Source organism: Ambystoma mexicanum, chromosome 6p (genome assembly GCF_040938575.1).
Source record: "Ambystoma mexicanum isolate Mex_15411 chromosome 6p, UKY_AmexF1_1, whole genome shotgun sequence".
NCBI classification, from domain to species: Eukaryota; Metazoa; Chordata; class Amphibia; order Caudata; family Ambystomatidae; genus Ambystoma; species Ambystoma mexicanum.
The window spans coordinates 624,088,337-624,104,677 of NC_090935.1; the positions used below are offsets into that span (position 1 = coordinate 624,088,337).

General features: G+C 45.0%; 2 protein-coding genes across 3 annotated transcripts in view; one reads left to right on the forward strand and one right to left on the reverse strand.

Annotated features, from left to right (window-relative positions):
- Positions 1-6,031, reverse strand: part of NSA2 (NSA2 ribosome biogenesis factor) — a 50,891-nt gene extending 44,860 nt beyond the window's left edge. The window contains exon 1 of the mRNA XM_069627484.1: positions 5,063-6,031. Coding sequence (XP_069483585.1) covers positions 5,063-5,065 — 3 coding nt within the window. The 5' untranslated portion in view covers positions 5,066-6,031. The remainder of the gene's footprint in view (positions 1-5,062) is intronic.
- A 7-nt stretch (positions 6,032-6,038) lies between these two features.
- Positions 6,039-16,341, forward strand: part of GFM2 (GTP dependent ribosome recycling factor mitochondrial 2) — a 925,389-nt gene continuing 915,086 nt past the window's right edge. For both annotated transcript variants that reach the window (XM_069627482.1, XM_069627483.1), the window contains exon 1: positions 6,039-6,141. The gene's annotated coding sequence lies outside the window, so the exon portion shown is untranslated. The remainder of the gene's footprint in view (positions 6,142-16,341) is intronic.

A 16,341-nucleotide genomic window follows, 5' to 3' on the forward strand; every position in this document is an offset into this window, starting at 1 on the left:
ACACTGTGCGTCATATCGCCCCATCTCCCTGCTTAATCTCAACGCCAAAATCTATACCAGGGTACTAGCCGCCCGATTGGAGGTTCTGATGCCTCACCTCATACATAATGACCAGGTCGGATTCATACTGGGCAGGCAAGGAGCGGATACCATGCGCAAAACACTCCACCTACTCCATTCAGCCCAAACACTTCCTGGCGACCCCACCCTACTGTCAATAGATGCAGAAAAGGCTTTCGACAGAGTAGAGTGGAAATTCCGGAGCCCGGTCCTGTGTAAAGTGGGAATAGGGCTGAAATTCAGGAAAGGCTTTCCCTAGAACCCCGGGCCCAAAATATGAGGACTGACCCCGAGATAGAAGGCATGCGACTGGGTGCAACAGAATACAAGATAGCACTCTATGCAGATGATATACTGCTGCACATAACCAACCCCACAGCATCTGTCCCCCGTGCCCTATACAAGTTAGAGGAATATGGGCGTCTCTCAGGATTCAAAGTGAACAAGTCTAAATCGATACTGTTCCCTCTACGGGTAACAAAAGAAGAGAATTAATCTAAATTCCTACCCCTAGGCCTCAAGCTCTAACACTCTACACTGAAGTACCTCGGTATACACATCACCAAAACTCTGGCGGATCGGTACGACGCCAACTTCCCTCCCCTCCTTCGGCGCTTCTCAGCTGACCTAAAAAGGTGGAACAAGCACACAATCTCATGGTTGGGACGGGTTAATGCCATCAAAATGGTATGCCTTCCCCGGTTCTTATACCCCTTTCAGATGCTACCTGTTAAGATACCAAATAGATTCTTTCAAGAGGCCAGGAGAGTGATGACGAGGTTCCTCTGGAAGGGGAAGAGGGCGAGGATCACGTACAACACTCTAACACTCCCCAAAGACAAAGGAGGAGTAGGCCTTCCAGATCTACGGGCATATTATGAAAGGCATCCCAATTGCACATCCTCATCCCACACTTCCGTGATCAAAAACATCTTCAATGGGTCCATTGATATTGAAGTTTGCCCAACCACGGTGGGGGTGGGGGTGGGAAAGGGTTATGTTCCGTTATATGTTACGCTTAAGAAGCAGAGGACTAGATAAAGTGAATCTAACGTTTAAAAAAGGACTAAAACGCTACTCTTTTGATGCAGCCATGTGCTAATATGTTGATATGATGCAATGTATTTTTTTTGTTGTTTTGTTTAAATTCTAATAAAATCAATTAAAAAAATAATATTAAAAAAAAAAAAAAAAACCTATGCAATGACCTAGCAGACCACTTCAAAACCATAATCACTACCATCCAACAAACCATACAAAGCAGACCACACGATCATACTACAGACGCCACCTATTCTCACGAGGAACACCCAAACAAATTACGAAGCGTCCCCGAAATATCAGCCGAGACTCATCAAACTGGTAAATCAAAGCAACAAAACAGGCTCTCCGAGGACCTGTGTACCCCGGACATAAACATCAATTCTCAAGCAAGAAACTCCCATGGAATGCCACAGGAATGTCCTCAACCTTTCAATCTCAACATGTAAAGTGCCACATTCCTTCAAATCAGCGTACATCAGGCCACTACTCAAAGATACAGCAGTAAACAGAGAGGATCTCTCTAACTACAGACCCATCTCCAACATCCCATACATAGCCAAACTGCTCGAAACGTACATATACAAAACAACCCAAGAATTCATAGAAGAGCATGGCCTACTAGACCAAACACACGTTGGTTTCAGACCAATGAGAGGAACGGAATCAGCTCTCCTCTCAATATGGATGACCTAAAAGCAAATGCAGACTCAGACAACAGTACTGCCCTGATACACCTAGACCTATCCACAGCATTCGACACAGTTAACCACGACATCCTCATAACAAAATTAGAAAGACTGGGTATAACAGACCCTACTGTGGATCAAATCCGTCCTAACAAACGGAACGGAAACCATATGGATGAAACCTTTCAAGTCCAACCCAAGAGACTCCACATGCGGAGTACCGCAAGGATCATCCTTCTCCCCACTATTATTCAACATTTACCTATCTCTACTAATCAAAATCATCAAAAGACACAGCCTCACCTATGCCGACAACACAAAAATAATCTTCAAAATACAAGACACCCAAGAAGAAAACACCACCAGAGAACTGACTTTGCGAAGTATGCAACTGGAGGAACTCAAACTACCTCAAAATCAACCCAGGCAAAACAGAAATAATGATCACAAAAAAAACGTAGGAGACAACCACTACATCCCTTGGCCAAGGGAACTCTGTACAACCCCAGCGCCATTTATTGTAAAAAACCTGGGGGTCCTGATGTACAACAATCTTACTCTACAGCCTCAAGTAAACGCTCTACTCAAGAAATGCTTCTTGCTCCTGCGAGTGGCAAAAAGGTTCCTACCGTTCCTGTCATTCGCCAACAAAACACTACCATCATCATTTCCAGATTAGATTACGCCAATAGCCTATACCCGAGTATGCCAGAATGACTCCTAGAAAAAAAAACTACAACGCATACAAAATGTGGCAGCCAGATTGCTTCTTAAACTATCCAGAAGAGAACACATCACACCTGTGCTAAAAACACTACATTGGCTACCTATAAAACAACTAAGACAATTCAAATCAATGTGCATCACGCAGAGCTATACACAACCAAGGCGCAGAATTCCTGAGAGATAAACTACACCTACATCAGCCAACAAGAATGCTCAGATCACGCAACGACACCTGCCTGGAACCGAAACCCTACAACAAAAGAAAACTCGGGAGGATCCTCTTTCTCTGACCAGGCACCGAAAACTTTGGCCGACTTACCAAAAAACATATCTAAGGTAACACAAGAAACCACCCGCTATTCAGGAAACTACTCAAACTTGGCTCTTCACTGCATAACCAGAAGGCCGCCCGCCCACAGGGACACACACAGCTAAAACAATGATGAATGAAGATACTGATCCCACCAAGCAATCAACGACAAACAATCTAAAGAAGAAACTCCACAACATACGAAACCAGAAACTGAGAGATAGCCATGGCAGGAGGACACTAAAGACGGAACACATAAGCAGACCAAGACTGAAGGACTTGGACAATTCATCAATAGCACCCTGACCCACACCCAAGCCCCAACAGATAGCAAGGAAATAGAGGCTTCCGAATCCCCAGCTCCTATACCTCAGGTGGAGAATAGACAAAGTTAATTAGAATACAGCAGGGAGCGCTCCGGCCCACCGCAGTTAGACGGGCAAGAAAGGAAAGCAGCAACTAACCCCACCCTTCGGAATACAAATTAAATCGAACAAGATATGCCATAACCAGGATTCCCACCCCACTAACCCAATCTTCAAATCTCTGGATACCTAACTCGCCCCAAAAATTCACACAACCATCTCTCGCTTAGTAAACCGCACGCACTTTACCACACTGCGTCAACAAACTAACACAAACAGCACAAGAGGTCTCGCCCCGGTCCAATACTCACAGCAAAGCTCTGCGCATGGTGTATACCAAACTGAATCCGCCAACAGCACACCACCTCCCTCACTCTCCTACTCCCTCTTCACCTGACTAACCTAACCCGCCCGCCTTCTTGTTTTACAGAGACGCCAGAGCACCTGGGGACCAACTCTGTTGGTGACGGTGCACTATATAAATACCTTTAACATATACACACACTTAGGTATGTTTCTGTACTAAGCTGATGCAATTTATCAGTGTTAGGTTGCCCTTTCCTGTCCTAATGGCAAAGTGCACCCACTTAAACAACAGCTATCATTTCAACAAACAGAATGATCACGATTCTACGCAGTCACCTGCACCTTTCACTAACGCAAACATTCGGAATAATGTCAAGTTACTTCTTTCCACTGCCACTTCTCTTCACAGTCCCAGTGTCGATGACCAGTTAAATACCGGCTCAATGTTTCAGTCTCTAAAGAGGGAAATGCTGTAGGACGAATGCCTTCTCACGTGCTAAACTGAAAGTAGGTGCTGTAATTATGCTACTACACAATTGTATGCTATCACAGGGACTCCAATGGAACAAGGTTGACAAGCGCCTACAAAAGACATCATACAGGCCTGTGTGATCAATGGAATTTAGATACTGTTCTCATGCCGCACATACCTCTCATACCATCCGATACGTTTAGCATTTTCAATGACCATTAATAAGTCACAGGGACCTACATCCCTTTCCTGGATTAGATTGGTGGCAATTCCGATATTTAATAACAGAGACAGAAGTGACCCTATGAATTACCGACCTATATGCTAGAACAGCATATGTTACGCCAGGAACATCTACTTTTAATAAAAAATGTCTTAAGGGAAAACATCAGCCAAAACCTTAATTAGTTCTGGTACACACGATCAGTTCGGGAAAAACATTTTAAACCCATCCAATTTACAAATTCACCAACTGCAAACACTCTAGATGGAGTGGGGCATGGAACCCTCATTAACATTGTTAGATCTTGCTACCTTGTTTGAACGCATTTTCACCCAAAAAATAAAAAAAAATCCAAAACCCCACAAGATTTTCACATAGTCCCCTCGCCCCAGAATATTCCTCTGCCTTCGATCACAGCAGATGTGTGGATCTGACGTCCGTGAGATTAATGCATCCGATTACCGCGGTAAACAGAAGAAAAATTTAGGTTCTAGGTGCTTTGCAAAAGGTTTTTTTTTATTATTATTTTTTTTTAGGAACATGGGAAACAAACCCAAACATCGGTCACTTGTACTAAGTCCTAGATCCCACAGTACAAGCAAACACAACCCAAGTATGGCACATTCATCACTGTGGTACAACTAACATATTCAACACTGACGGGCCCCAGTGTACCGCACGCTTTAAAGCACGGCGGTTTAACATTTCACATGGCTAATCCACTTATGAAATGCCACAGACAAGGTAAAGAAATGATGCTGTGGAAGATTTAGATCGGTTAGACAGGGAGACTCCTTTAAATACATGGGATATAATGGTGCTTAATAGAACTTCATAGTCGGGGCGCCCATGTTTAACTTTTCGTCTTACCATAGTGACAGCTGGGGCCGGGCAGCACGAAGTCTTGGTGTTATATTCTCTGCACCACGCGCTCCCACGTCGCCGAGTGTGCAAAACACACAGAGAGACGTAAGGAAAGGGATGGTGGGAGTGAAAGACAAATGCTTCCGGAACACACCGCACGCAATGACAGAGAAGACAGACTGAAATGCGATGTGTCTAAATAGCTGGCGGCCATCTCTGAATAGAGATGGGCCAGCCCAGTTCTCTGTACAACGGGCGCCTACGCCTGCAGACCAGTCGATCGACTATCCTGAAATGAACTATCCTAAAATGTACAAATTGATAGAAATACTATTTGGACTTCATCAATGGATTAAAACATATTTATATTTGAAAACTGAAATTAGAAATAAGTTAGCACGAATAGTTTATAGAAAAGTGGATTCATAGTTTTAAATCACAAATGTCCATTAAATCACTTTATGCGAGAACTTTCAATTAGTACGATTACAAAATAGAATTCTCTGTGCAGTTTTCTGGAATTTATCATGAACGACGCGTACATATGGAAAATACTTCTCATATGGTCAAGAAGAAGCACAGTACAAGTGTTGGGTCTAGATTTTCAAGACGCCTGTTGTAATCGAATGGGTTGGTGCACCCCAGAGTGGTCACACGATGGGGAATCTAATAGAAGTTGTGTGTCTCAACAAAATACGATCGGGTGGAAACCATAGCTTTGTGTGGGCCGCTGATGAAATGTCTGTGTTAGTAAATTCCTGCAGGCTGTGAGAACGAGATATGTTAATGTTCTACGGCGGTAGTAGACTCTAATATCAGAGGAGATTGTGCTATTGTACCATCCGTTATCTCGTATCTATCTACACCTAATGAAGACGCCAGTTATTCGAGATCCCGCCGTTCCATTGCAAACGTGTTGGTCAGGTGTACTAAGATCCAACTTTTTTTCTGCCCATGTTCTAAACGAAATACATTGGAAACAGAAAAGGGACGTTTTTACTTGTAGGCGGCTCTGTAGGGGTGACATTTTGCAGCACTTTCCAGGCGTTTGGGCTTTTGCAGGCGTGACCACAACTGTCAGGGAGGTGAGAATAGTGGATTGGATCCTGCAATTTTAAGTTCAAGTACTTGGATGCAACGTCAGATAAGCTCTGAGTGTACCCTAGTTTTTTAAAAAAAAAAAAAACAACAACTTATATTAATTTGCTTCGTTAGTGCTATTATGTAGCCATTTCGTCTATGTTTTATGTGGTCTATTAATGTAGAGTTAGTTGCTTGATGTATTTTAGAAGCCACTTCTCCTGCGCATTGCTTTCATTTAAAAATTAATTGTCGTCGGTGGTTCTGTTAATAACCGAGATTGCATCTTCAAGAGTATACTCTTTTTGTGAAATAAAGCTCAGGACTGCAAAATTGACACATAGAGTTATCAGACCGCCCAGTACAGAGCACTCAAACTTCCGTTGGCCATGCATAAGCAGGTTATCCGTTCCTGATTTTCTCCCTTTTGGATTCTGTGACTTCTTGTGTTTTCTTTCCCCACTTCAAAGATGGGTAAAACTACAAGTCCCAGACTTCCAAGTAAAAACAAGACTAGTTGGCCTTGCCACAGGAATCTTGAAAAATCTGCTACTGCATACATGCAGGGGGGCAACTGCAGGCAAGGTGTTGGGAGAGGGGTAGGCAAGGAAAAGCCAAATGCTTTGGCTGGAAACGCTTCTTGTGGGAATTCCTCTTGCTAGCATGTTATTCCGTTATTTTTAGTGCATGTGTCCACTTAAATAAAATGATAGATTTGTTCAGTGGCAATCTTCACTTAAATCTTAACGATGATGACATTATGGTTGGTTTGCTCAGGGAATATGATGCTTTTCCTTTCCCTGTATTTCTGTATCTAAATATTATGTGTTTTTCTTTTTATGATCATTTTTATTCTTTTTATGTTCTTTTTACGTAAAAGCTATTTTTATGTGCAAAGTTTCAATGTAAACTAAATCACAATAAATTATATATATCAGTGGGAAACATCAGAAAAATCCAAACTATTTAACCAACCTTTGTGTATGACAATCTTGATCATATTAATGCAAAGTCATATTCATTAACTGAAAGGTAACTAGTCAAGTATTTCAAGAAAAGATTCATATGTAGAAATTATAATAATACATAATATTCACTAGCCACAACTAAGTCAAAGTAGTCGGTTTTATGATTTACATTTTAAAGCTAATATATTCCATATAAAAACCTTGTGGTGATCTTAGAAGTTGGTCCAGATTTGTAGGAATACATATAAGCAAATGCTTATGGCCTAAGATAGCCAATCCACCATAATCGAATAATATAAAAGAATCAAATCGGTAAGCATGATGTAGTGGCCTCAAGGACAACAGGACGCCTGGAGTGATTCTAACTGCCTTTATTAAAGGATAAACAGGTGGGCTTCAAATGTCCATGAGCAGGGCAAGGGCAGGTACTCACAGTCTCAGTTTGGGCCTCCCAGTTACTTCTCTGGATGCAGGGTGTGCACATGGATGGCACGCTGTAAGCTTCCAGGGCCCCCATGAGGCCTCCTGTGGCATTGGATTTATGCCCTGGAAGCTGGGCTGCATAGGCTCATGTGGGCCTCAGCTACGGTGGCTCCTTATCAGGAGCAACGCTTCTCACAACCACTTGTCTGGCGCTCCGCCAACCTTTTCCTGGCACTAACGTTATCTCGCGGAGCGCGGGTGCCGAGATCTTGCGAGGCCACACTCCCGCGATCAAGTGCCGTCCCCACACATGACCCTACCCAACACAAAGTAAGTCTGTCCCGTTTAAGGAAACGCAGATAGAAGGGCCAAAAGTGATGGGTAGAAAGAAATGCCCGAGTCACAGGCTTGCAGTCAGGAAGAATAAAAATAAACCCTGTTTCGCGATCCTGTTCTAATGAGTGGCCGTGGGATGGGGAAGACTATTGTTTTTGTGCATTTGCGAGAGTTTTGTAGCAATACAAGGAGTCGTCCAAGTATAACAGGAAGTTCTCAGGGAAAATCACTGTATTAAGGAAAAGGGGAGGGATTAGCACCACTCAGTGGGGTCATGGTAATTTACAATTGAAGGGGAAAGGGGCCATAGCAAGAGTACCCTGTTCTTTAAGCCCTATTGGTGCAACGTTGACAGTGGCCAGGTCAGTGATGGTGGGACAAGGTTATTTACTAGCGAGGGTGATCTCGGCCATGTGGGCCACAGTCTTTTATCAGAGTCATGGCCGGTAGGACAAGGTTATTTACTAGTGGGGGGGTTAAGGGCCATGGGCGTAGGCCAGTTGCCATTGTTTTTTTTCTGAATTTTTGTGGAGTGGACAGTCCATACGATTGAAGGCCATGGCCTTTGTTGCAGAGTGTACAGGGATCACATCCGAAGGCCCATAGCCAGTGAGTCACGCATAAGGTATAGCAATACAAAACCCTTGAAATGCAGCAAAAAACTGTTTATCTTCCAAACAATATGCAATTCGGCGGGTGGAAGTGGCAACAATCCTTTGTTGCAATAAATTTGTGTATCTTATCTTGCTTATCTGTGCAGTGATCTGTCACCTGCATTTTACCCGGGCTGATCACCCAAACCTTCTTCTCTTCTGTGGGTTTTTCTGACTCTGTCCTTCACTGGTTTTCATCTTATCTCTCTAATCGTGCCTTTTCGGTTTCATGGTCTGGTTCCCTTTCTTCTAACCTGCTGCAATTTGGGGTTCCCCAAGCCTCCTTGCACCTCTCCTCTCTCTATACATCCTCCTTTTCTGAGATTATTTCTATATTTGGCTTCTTTTCACTTCTATGCTGGAGACAATCAAATCTTCCTATCCTTTTTTAACTTTACTGACTCCTTTCACACTTCTCTTTCTTCCTGTTTACTTGCTATCCAACACTGGATTTCTTCACCTCAATCCTTCAAAAACTGAAGTTTATTTCTTCCCTTCTGCGGCTTCTTCCCTTCCTCTTTCTGCTATCTCCTCCCCCATGTTCTAATAACTTTGTTTGACACTGCACAAAACCCAGGTGTATTCTTTAGTTCTGCCTTCTTTTTTCCCATCATATGATTGTCACAGCCCTTAATTGGTGTTTTCACTTCAATAACTCCTGTAAGATTTGTCACCTACTGTCTTTTTCTGCTGCAAGAACACTCATTTCTGCATTTATTTTCTTCTGCCTTTTCTACTGTGCCTTTTTATTGCTTGGCCTTCCTACTTACCAGTATTCTTCCCTCTCCCTTTCCCCTCCACGTCTTCAATTGGGACCATGGCCTCACTCCATGTAATCATTTATGTCTAATATCTTTCTATTCTCTTTTGGGGGGTGGGGGTGTGGCTAACTGCCATATAGTGAAGTCGCACTCTCCGTCGCACCTGTTCGATCCGCACGGATCCGTGCCCCGAAAGCGGATAATCGGCTTACCAGGAGATCATAGCCGCGACAAAAGCTAGGAGAACACTGGTGGCGCAAGAAAATAAGAAAAATTGCTGGTATAAGAAGCGCTGAACACCCCACAAGTCTCGGAGTGAGAGGACCCTTGCGGAACCAAGATGGTGCCCGGAAGCATGATACAATATTTCTATGAGTGGGCCAACCCACTACACCACCAAAGTCTGCCAACAAGATCCTTGCTGGAAGTCACCCCTGGGGTTCTCACTGCAAGAGAGCAGTAGAACACGTACCAGCACAACGCTTACAATGATGCTGCGTGCCTCACAGCAACAGCAGTAGGCGCAGCCCACTGCAGTGGGAAGAACCCTGGGAGGAAGCCCTGGTCAGCGCACAGGAGCAGTGAAGTTACGCTGTGTACAGCTGGGGCAAGCGCGTGCCGTGAATCCCAGCCCTCCTGCAGAGAGATACCAGTTGCCCTGTGCCGGGCAACGGATTAGCACCTGGCAGGGTAAATAAAACATGTGCAGGGCCATCCTTACGCCACAGTACTGCTACTCATATTTAAGATCTGGCACTCCCGCAGTGGATGAGCTAGGACGGTAAGGTGTCCCACTTACCCGGGGCTCCAACATAAAGCACGGCTGGACCGTGCGCTGCAGAAGGTGAGACTGGACAGCAACAAAGAGTCGGGGAGCCAGAAAGCTAAATTACACTAAAGAAACAACCTGCATATACACCACACAGGGGTACAACAAGCGTGGAGACCTAATTACATGATTCAAGAGCAGGCATATAGAGGGGAACCCAGAGACAAAGCCCGACATCAGGAACTAACAATCAGTCGCGTGACGGGGGCCCACCACAGCCCCACCCTGATAGTCTGGACCCCCAAGCGGGCCATTCCCAGCAAAACACATCACGATACAGGATACAAAATCTTGCAGCAACACATCATAGCTGGAGAGATCAGGGGCCACATTGCACAGTACATCAGTGCACAGTTACCAAACCCAGCAAAGCTTTCTCGCACGTGCTTTCAAAGGCAACAAAAAATACAAGTCCAAACAACCTACGATAGAGGCATACGCGCAAATGTCAACAGCAGTGCTGGACACAGGCGAGGCCCCAGAGGTGCAAGCGTTAACGAAAGAACAAAATGTCAGAGAACAACAAATACCAGCAACCATTGCAGCCCTAAAATCTTCACTGGAATCCAAGATGGATTCTGTCATTATAGATGTGGGGCTTTTGCGACAAGATGTTGTAAAGACTGGAGGGGGGTTTCTGTACTCCTGCCCTCTGTATGGCAGAGTAGAAGCACAGAGCACCCCAGCCAAGATTCTCTATGCGGTAGCAATGGATGAGCAAACAAGGCTTAAGCTCTCAGGAGGTGATGCAGGCTGGTTCTTAAGTTCAGTGTAGTCCCCAAACCCCTGTAAAGGAATGTCCACACTATGTTATGTGATAACACAGTTCTTTATATAAATAAGGCTCAATGTATATACACAATCAATAACACACTTTGTACTCTGGCAATTCTAATATGGTAAATATGTACAATGTCTATGTGGTACCACACAGTTCACTCTTGACTCCTTTAAAGTGCACCAACTGCTGACAGTTTAAATGGCATACAAATCACACAGTAATGTGCATCAGCATCAGAGATAGGAAGGAAGACAAGTTAGGTTAAACAATGGCAGAATGCTTCTCTTGCTCCTAAAACAGAGTTCTGTGTGAGGATCCCCCCCACCTCAACAACCTGTAAATAAAGAGTATTCGCAAGCCCAGTCCATCTTGTTTCCTGCTAAAATGTTCTACTACCCCAAAGTACCGGAGTTTAGCAGAGTTCTTTCGATGGTTCGTCGAAGGGTCCTTCGTGGGTGAACTACCTTTAAAGCAGGAGCCACGGGTCGTCGAGATTCCTACGAAGAAATGTGAACACTGTTGTCGGGGGAGCAGCTTCAACCTTCACTGTGCTCGTCGACGATCGGTTGTGGATGTCCTGTGAAGATGAGGCGTGCGGTGCATCTCGATGACAAGTTTGTTGCCGAAAAGCAGATCGGTGAAGAATGTAGGCCCAGCAAGGGCCTCGGGTCGTCAGCGTTGGCATCGACGATCGGGACTCGACCACAGTTGGCTTTTGGATATTCAGTGTCTTTGTGGAATTTGGGTGGCGGGAAACCCACCGGCAGATTCTCCTATGTCGTCGACGACCTTGACTTTTTTCCGCAGGACAAAGCGGTCGACGGTGTTGGCAAGGGAGCACTTCTTTCAAATGTTCTTAGGCAATGGAGCTTTGCGGCTCCGGTTGACGAGGTTACAGCCGTCCTCCGAACCTCGGTCGAAGGTGATGGTCGTCGACCGCCTCGACGTCCTGGTGCTTTACTTCAGTGTTTCTCGGCATACTCTGTCTCCGGTTGACAGCTTTTTGGGACTGACTTTCACGGCACTTTGATGATCAGCTTCTGCACGATGTTCCCTCGTAGATCGGGAAGAGGTCTCCTAGCCAGGGCCTCTCTTGGATCAGTTCTTGACAGACACAGCAGCTTTCAGATTGGTGAAGTAAAGCAGCAGCAATTCTTCTTCCAGCGGGCTTCAAGGATAAGCCGCTTCAAGTTTCAACTTCAGCTTCTGAACAATTCTGGTAAGTGAGCGGTCCCCAGATATACTTTTCTGTCTCTCATTCACACTGCTGAGCCAAGCTCAGACAGCCAATCATTTAGAAGGGAATTCAGGCAGGAAGCCAATCAGGCTCACCGTGCATTCAGGCCATTCACTTCCACCTAGACACCCATAACAAGGAATGTGGATTGGGTCAATCATCCAGACTTTCAGCACACCACACTGAATTCATGTCAGTTGGGGGCAGGGCTGTCTCATTCTTCGTGTCACACACACAGATACCAGACACCCATAACATGAAGTGCATATTGGTCACACACTCCATTCACCCAGGTCCCACCCCAAGGGTGTACCAACAACATACAGTCACTGGGAAGGCTCCAGCCAGTCTGGCCTGCACCTCCCCACACTATCATATATGGTTCTTGTTACGTTGTGACTTCCCGTGTGTGTGTGTGGCTTTGGAAAAGGAGGGAGATGTGTTATATAGTGACTGTCTGTGTTGATCTGCCATATGTGAGTGTGTGATGTCATATGGAATGTTGTTGGGTGAATGATGGAATGCTGATCTGAGGGTTCCGTACTGAGGTAGGCAGTTAGAGCTCCCCTGCCTGGGTGATGGGGCCAGTGCTGATAATACTCCATACCCCTCTATTTACTTCCATGTAACTGTAACTGAAGTGTCTTGAATAAACCTAATATATAACCTAAGTTAAGCCTGCAAGTCACTTCGCAACATTGGCGACTAGTTGGTCTTGAGAGAGGAATCTGCGCACAAAAGAAGGAGCTAAAGATGAAGGAGCCTGCTGCGGGGGGTGCAGTAGACAGGAGGAAACAGCGGAGATTAGCACTGCCCCCACAACACAAGTAAGAGACCCATCACCCAGGGTTAAGGAGGGGAAGAGCAAGGAAGCCCCACTTCTTCAGGCATCAACAAAAGTAAGGTGATACTTTTAGAAGAGGACCAGTGATGGCAGTTGGCAGTCCAGTGATGTGATGGCGCCCTGTGGTGAAGCAGAAATTATGAAGAGGGCCCACAGATGTGAAGCTGGTGAGGGCAGCTGTGGAATTGATGCCCTGAACTCGACGTGGCATAAGTCCTGTTGGGGATGGGAAGACACATTCGCCCTTGCAGGCAGCCAAAGAAGTGGTGAGCTGACACATTCGCCCTTGCAGGCAGCCAAAGAAGTGGTGAGCTGAAAATGCCTGCCTTTCCCCTTACTTTCACAAGGAATATAAGGTACTGTAAGTGTTGTGAAAGAATGACTGAAAAGAGCAAATGTGAAGAGTAGAGGAAAGTCATAAGCAGAATTAAGGGGGCAGCAAGTGCAGTGCAGTACAGGAAGAAGCTGTTTAAAGTACTGTAAAATATGGTGTGCATTACTGCTATGATGAATGGCAGCCAAGAAAATGCAGCAAGTTTTTTTTTTCCTGCTACCAGTTTACAGTGAAATGAAGTACGGCAGAGCACTGTAAAATGGGTACTTTAAAAAAAAAGAAATGAAATTATTCTGCATTAATGAGACTTTTAAATGGTGAAATCGCCTTGTGCTGTTTAGCCTAATGATCTTTGCCTAGTTATGGTGTTTTGGAAATGTGCGCGCTCGTTTTGCGAGTGTCGAACTGCTGAGGGTCTGAAGTGCAGTTCACTGGAGCTTCGTGTGACCTTTGGGAAAATGCCCCTTTGAGGAGTTCTGTGTGGATCAGGAGCGGAGAAGCTAATGATGACGTAATGGAATTCTGCACGGGTTTGATGAAGATACGAATGTTAAATGCAGAATGTTCTTACCTGCATTGGAACGCAGAGCAACGTTTTTTTTCTTCTCCCTTGCCGTGTTACAAGCGAATACATTAGAGGAGTGGCTCTATCGGCGTGCCCCAACGTGATGACGTTCCCGGTCAAGTGGCACAGCGAGTAGAGCGCTCGCTTTGACATCTGTGCAGAGCCTGCTAACGCAGGTTCGAATCCCGGCAGGGCCAAACTCAGCCTTTCATCCTTCCGAGGTCGATAAATGAGCACCACACACCGTGGGTAATAATAAGCAGCGCTCAGATACCTGAGGGTTCGTAGCGCTATATAAGTGCCTAATTATTATTATTATTAAGAGTTTATCCTCACATATTGGATGCAGTGATTGCAATGGTCTGCGGTTGCAATGAGGAGTTCATTGCGTGCAACAATGGAATGGAAGTGTTATCGCTTACACGGCGGTAATGAAAGAGAAAGCATCATATGCTGATGTGTGGATTGTGGGCGGCAATGAAAAAAAAAGGGATGTTTTCAGTAAACAGGTACTGTTTTTTTATTCCGGTATGGCAGCAGTAGGAGTAGCTGCAACGTTTTTAAAGGGAATGCCATTAAAGCATCTACACATAATCTTTGCCATTAAAGCTTCAACAAGGAATGGGTGATCCCAGTGATGTAGTCTTATGACTATGGTAAAAGTAAAACAGAAGGCTACGTGTAATTTATGGATATGGCGATGACTTGGTTTAACATGTTCAATGGCAACAAATGTCATACGGTATGTGAGTGGAGAGTATGTCTCTGCCCGGTTGGGAAGGTGCAGAATGAGAGGTGGTGAATGGAAATAGTGTGCAGGACATCACGAAGCTGCATGATATGTATCCTTTTTATTAAGTGTGGAAGATTGAGCTAACATAACCTGTTGAGGATTTTCAGGTGTAGGTTGCTAACAAGCAACATGGACTCTTAGGAGCAGAGTATTTAGCTTAAGGTCAAGAGATGACCATGGACTTCTAGGACAAAAATGTTGGTTAACTTAATAACACCGCAGTTATAACATGGTGAATTGTAAAATGTTTTAGCCTGATTCAGTTAAAGTTGGAAGTAAAATAGATGCAAAATAATGAGCATGTAGATGGTATGGATCAGGCAGTAACTGATGAAGTAGCGCTTCTGATGTGAATGGCATTTTTGTAAGGAATGAGAGGTAGCGACTCTGATGTGTATGTGTCTCCATCAGTTTTAGTAAGGGGTAGCGCCTCTGAGATGAATGACACTGTGGTAGTATTTAGAGGTAGCGCCTCTGATATGTGGGTCACGTTTGATGGGGGTAGCGCCTCTGATGAGTGTGGCCCAATGGGTATTTTAGGGAGGTAGCGCCTCCAGTTAGAGTGACAATAGGTTTTCTTTGAGAGGTAGCGCCTCTGAGGTGAGTGTCACTAGGGTATGTTAGGGAGGTAGCGCCTCCAGGTTTATGCAAAGTATAGTATTAGAGAGAGGTAGCGCCTCTGATGTGCATGGACGTAAGTGCATATAAGGGAGGTAGCGCCTCCGGTAGGTGTCTCTATTAGTGTTAGCAAGAAAAGCGCCTCTGATGTGAATGGACACAAGTGTATATGAGGGAGATAGCGCCTCAGGTTTGTGGAACATAGTGATGTGCGTGAGGTAGCGCCTCAGCCCGTGTAGAGTAGGACAGGTACCTCAGTGGATGAGTACCATGTCATATTGTTCCCGCAATTGTTTAAAGGAGGTAGCCCCTCTGTAGTGATATTTTCTTATGTGTAGTTGTGTCAAAGCCTGTGTTTCATCCAAATTAGTGGGATGTGGCATGTCAGTTTCTATCAATTCTGCATTGGGTTGACTGTGGTCATTCACCGGGTACGCAGATGGGTTTGGGATGCCTGGCCAGTGTCTCAGCTTCTTCTGCAGTATTTAAATGTATTGGCTAAGTAGGTCACACCCAACAGGCTCAGTATATTTGATGTTTGAATGGGTGAGTGGTGTTGTGTCGCTGTGAATGTGTCTGTTTCGGTTTGGCATTAGGTGCGTGTTTGAGACGGGTTTAGAGAAATATCTTGTTGTGTCTGATTTGTACATGTGTGGTCTGGTAAAGGAAGGAGATGTGTTACGTTGTGACTTCCCGTGTGTGTGTGGCTTTGGAAAAGGAGGGAGATGTGTTATATAGTGACGGTCTGTGTTGATCTGCCATATGTGAGTGTGTGATGTCATATGGAATGTTGTTGGGTGAATGATGGAATGCTGATCTGAGGGTTCCGTACTGAGGCAGGCAGTTAGAGCTCCCCTGCCTGGGTGATGGGGCCAGTGCTGATAATACTCCATACCCCTCTATTTACTGCCATGTAACTGTAACTGAAGTGTCTTGAATAAACCTAATATATAACCTAAGTTAAGCCTGCAAGTCACTTCGCAACAGTTCTTCCACCCAACAGCCAGCCAGGGTCAGGGACAGAGTCAGGGCTTCCCAGGACGGTGGGAAAACAAGGTAAGAG